Below are 4976 nucleotides of genomic sequence, written 5' to 3' on the forward strand. Positions count from 1 at the left end.
TATTCTGTATGTATGAAATTGCACAGTACCACTTCTTTATTTATGTGTGGAGCGGCACATAACACTCCTCCTTTCACTATTGGTAATTTCTCAGTATCTGCTGTTATTCTGTATATATGGACTCTTTTAATTTGAAAAATAAATAAATAACAAAAGGCCATAACAATATCTATACACAGAACAAAACACATTACTAACCCCCCCGACCAGTCCACCACCCCACTAGAACCTACAATACTATTCACACTAAAACACTTTCGTACCCCATACTATACATATTTACATCTTAACATGTATATATAAAATCCATAAAATATATACACAATATACTAAACTATACACAAACTATATACAAATTATATACTAACTTATAGAACTAAAATCTAACTAACCCACCACCAGTCCACAGGCAAATATGCAAACTGATAACCCCCAAAGTTCCAAGGGGATAACCCCGAGCTTTGAGAAGTCCTAGTCTTCCCCAGTCGGACTGGGGTCAGTCAGTTTGCCAACAACAAAAACACCCTTTTTTTTATTTATTTTATATATTTTATATATTATATATTATATTTTTTTTCTATATGACATATATATAAAGATCTTATATTACATACATACACACATACGCACACAATATAATAGAAAAGAAAAAATCACTATACACTCCTTCCCTCTTATTAGCCCCCCCCTCCCAAACCTAACTAAACCCCACTGATAAACTTAACAATACTAATAGTAATACTAATTAATAATATTATGATCACAATACTAACATAATACAAAACATACCTATATATACACTATAAATACAATATAGACACCGTAATACTATTACACCTAAACAAGCTATGGTTCGGTACCCGTAAGCCTTTCCATACTTATATTACTACAAAACAAAACAAAAACCTATAAGTGTGCTATATCAGCCCACCACCAGGAAAAGAGTACTACTCAGCTAAGGAACCCCAAAACAGAAGCCCCTCCACAGACGAGAGGCCTTGGGGTCCCCCCACCTTTCGTACTCAAGAGAGCGTACCTTCACCAGGTCACCCATGATGTTCCTATATACCGTCTCCACCGGGAGGATTTTGTGACTCTTCGTTGACACTAGACACCGTGCACACCAGATGTGGTGCCTAACCACTGCACTAACTACGAATAAAGTGCGACGGTCCCTCCCACCAAGGTCTTTGAAAGCCCCATAGGCCCACTCCGCATAGGACAGGGCGGCCAGCCTAGGCCAACCGATGGAAGCTCCCACCCTTTTGTATACCTCTATATTAAAGAGACAATGAAGTAAGAAGTGGTCCATGGTTTCCAGCAGGTTACCACACTCCTCCCGGGGACAACCCCTTTCCTCAGAGTTTCTACACTTCACATTGTCCCTTACATATAGCTTACCGTGGAAGCAGCGCCAAGTCACATCCCAAACTTTCTTAGGGATCCTTTCTGAATTCAACAAAGACAGCCCACCCTCCAGATCCTGACTTGGGCAGTCCCTCAAGGCCAGTGGGGCCTGAAAAAGGTAGGATAGAACCTTCCTGTCAAGGGAAAACCTCGACATGGTCTCCACCTCTCCCTTCCCCAGACCCCACCGTCTCAGGATTCTCAGAACCGGGGCAACATAAGCCGGGAGATATCCATGTGACGCACGTAGGTCTTTCACTCGCCCTCCTGTCTCCCATTCCTGGAAGAAAGGCCGAAACCACTCCCTACAGGAAATTACCCACAAAGGAGCCCTCTCTTTCCAGAGGTTTGCAATATTAATTTTCAAAAAGGTATTTGTTAAGAATACCACCGGGTTGACCATATCCAACCCGCCTAGTCTCCTTGTGCGGTAAGTAACCTCTCTCCTGATTAGGTTCAGCCTGTTTCCCCACAACATCTGGAAAAAGAGGCTGTAGACCGTACCCCAGAGAGACCCTGGCAAAACACAAACACTGCTTAGATACAAAAGCACGGGAATCAGGTAGGCTTTGCACAGGTGAACCCTTTCCCTGAGGGATAAAGACCATCCCTTCCAACGGTCCACCTTTTGGGCGACATCTTTTAGTCTACTCTCCCAATTTTGCTGATGATAATCTCCATCCTGGCCAAAATCGATGCCTAAGATCTTTACAGACTTCTGGGGTTCTGGAAGAGTGCCCTGGAGATCGAAGACAGGATCCCCTTCCCCCAGCCAGAGAGTCTCACATTTGTCCCGGTTGATCTGAGACCCAGAAACCTCTGAATAGCGGTCCACCTCCGACATCACCCAGCTCACCTCCTCTTCCGAAGAGGCAAGAATGGAGACATCATCGGCGTACGCCACCACCTTCAGAGATGGCCCCCACACCGCCAGTTCCATTCCCACCCCCGCCAACGGTCCACGATCTACCCTTCTAATGAAGGGATCAATCGCAAACACATACAGCAAAGGGCTTAAAGGACATCCCTGGCGGACACCAGAAGCCACCTCAAAAGGTCGACCCGACCAACCGTTAATCAACTGGGAAACTCTCCGCCCCTTTGTACAAAGTTTTTAACCAGTCTACAAACCTCCCGGGTAGACCATACCACAAGAGAACGGACCACAGGTACTCATGGTTCACCCGGTCAAAAGCCTTTGCCTGGTCCAAAGATAACAGGAACCCTTTCCAAAGGCCCGCCCTGCCCCGCTCCACGGCTTCTCGGACACCGAGAACGGCGCTAAAAGCGCTCCGACCGGGAACAGAGCAGTGCTGAGCCTCAGAAAGAAGTCTCGGTGCAAACTTCACCAATCTGCAGAAAAGTATTTTTGCCAGAATCTTCCTGTCCACATTGAGAAGCGATATGGGTCTCCAGTTCTCAATGCGGGATGGATCTTTACCCTTTGACAGAATAATCAGGGCTGACTTACCCATTGACTTTGGCAGAGTGCCCGAGGAAAGACACTCGTTAAACACCTCGGTCAAGAGAGGAACTAATTGTTCCTTGAAAGCCTTGTACCACTCGGATGTTAAGCCATCCGGACCTGGCGATTTCTTGGGCCTAAGCCCATCAATGGCCAGTCCCACTTCCTCTTGCCTGATAGGTTCTGCCAAAACATCAAGAGAGGGGTCTATTCCTGCCTTGGGAATAGCTTCAGCCAAGAAAGCTGAAAAAGCGGTCCCGATTTAGTTCTTTCCTACCCAAGAGGTGAGAGTAGAAAGACCTGACGACCTCCAGGATCCCTGATTTGGACCTATTCAGGGAACCCGTACTGTCGACCAGGCCTACCACAAATTTACTTTTTACTGCCATCTTACAGTTTCCAAAGGGGTCAGGTGAGCGGTACTTCCCGAAATCCCTTTCAGCTACCAAAGAGGCGTATCTATCGTACTGACACCTCTTGAGCAAGGATTTCACACGAGAGATATCCTCACGGCTACCCCCCGTCGAAACCAGTCTTTCAAGTTTCTTCCTCAGTTCCTGGTACAGACAGTATCTGTCCCAGCTCCTGAGGTTAGAAAGCTCACGGAAAAACCTTCGCCGTCCTTTTTTTGAATATCTCCCACCACTCCGACTTACTGTTGCAGAGGTCCACCAAGGGTTCCTGGCTCTGAAGGAAATCCTCAAAGGACTGTCTTATTGTCACTTCTTCCAGGAGAGATGAATTCAGCTTCCACATACCTCTGCCCATACAGGGAGTCTCTGCAACATTCAAAGAGAAAATAATCAAACAGTGGTCGGAGAATTCCACTTCCACGGCCTCTAAAGCCGAGAAAACGGCCTCCTCCTTTAAATAAAACCTATCTATTCTAGACCTACGATTTCCCTGATGAAAGGTGAAATCCACATGGTCTGGCTTATGCCGCAAATGGGTGTCCACCAGACGAGTATCCTCAACTATCCTAGACAACACAACGCTATCAGCATCCAGCCCACCTTTGGAGCCTCCCCTATCACAGGCCCTCGTCACATTGTTGAAGTCCCCTCCAAAGATCACTTGCCGGCTGGTAAAAAGAAAAGGCTTAATCCTCATGAGGAGACACTTGCGGTCCCACTTACTCTGTGGGCCGTAGATGTTTATTAGTCTCAATTCTTGTCTCCCCATGAGGACATCTAAAATCAGGCACCTTCCCCATTTCTAACTCGATTATCCTCCTGCATTCCACTCTTTCGGCGGTCTTAAAAAGTACCGCCACCCCGCTACGTGGCTCGGCCGCAAGAGACCAGAAAGACGGACCTAGCCGCCATTCTCGCTTGGCTTTTGCCAGCAGAGTTGTACTTGTTAACCAGGTCTCTTGCAAAAACAAAATATCAGCTTCAATACGGCTGAAAAAATCAAAGGCCAGGAAACGAGCTGCGTCTGACTTAATACTGGCAACGTTAATGCTTGCCAGTGTCAACGGGGTGAGTTCCGCCATCATTGATGATCGAGTTAGATAGCCTTCTTTTTCCCCACCCCACCACCATCAGCATTTTCATCTGAACCATCACACTCCTTCTGTCTTTTCAAACATACAGAGACATCCATACCATCCTTTTTGCCCAAGGTTCCAGGCTTGGCCCCCCCTCCAGAAGGTAATTTACCCCCCAAAGGACAGGGCCCGGCAGCCTGCGAGGAGGCCCCCACGCCTTCTGGCACCACACCCTCCTCCCCCCCAGCTGAAGCAGTTGGGGGATCCTCGTCAAGGGCCTGGTACCGATTAGAGACTTCCACCAGAGGGGACCCAGTTGATCCTTCCTTAGGCCTCTGGTCAAGGATGAGTGGGACAGATGGGTCCCACTCCAGAGAGGGCTTACGACCCTCTCCTTTCTTCTTCTTCTTACTCCGCTTGTTCCTCCTACCCTCCAACCACGCTCTGCCACCCTCGTCCAAGCTTTCGCCGTACGAGGAGACAGGGTTGGCGGATGGGTTAGCCTCCACAGGTTGGGCCTCTGGTTCCCCATCGTCGCTGTACCCCGGGTCACTACAACCGGGATCCTCAGCCAGACCAGCCGAAAGACCAGCTGAAGGGTCAGCTGCCACCTGT

The 4976-nt window shown here is 47.8% G+C and overlaps 1 protein-coding gene across 1 annotated transcript in view; it reads right to left on the minus strand.

The window, feature by feature from the left end:
- Positions 1–2280, minus strand: part of LOC122928531 — a 75646-nt gene extending 73366 nt beyond the window's left edge. The window contains exon 1 of the mRNA XM_044281457.1: positions 1037–2280. Coding sequence (XP_044137392.1) covers positions 1037–2251 — 1215 coding nt within the window. The 5' untranslated portion in view covers positions 2252–2280. The remainder of the gene's footprint in view (positions 1–1036) is intronic.
- Positions 2281–4976: the final 2696 nt, after the last annotated feature.

This window comes from Bufo gargarizans, chromosome 2, assembly GCF_014858855.1.
Source record: "Bufo gargarizans isolate SCDJY-AF-19 chromosome 2, ASM1485885v1, whole genome shotgun sequence".
Taxonomy (NCBI): domain Eukaryota; kingdom Metazoa; phylum Chordata; class Amphibia; order Anura; family Bufonidae; genus Bufo; species Bufo gargarizans.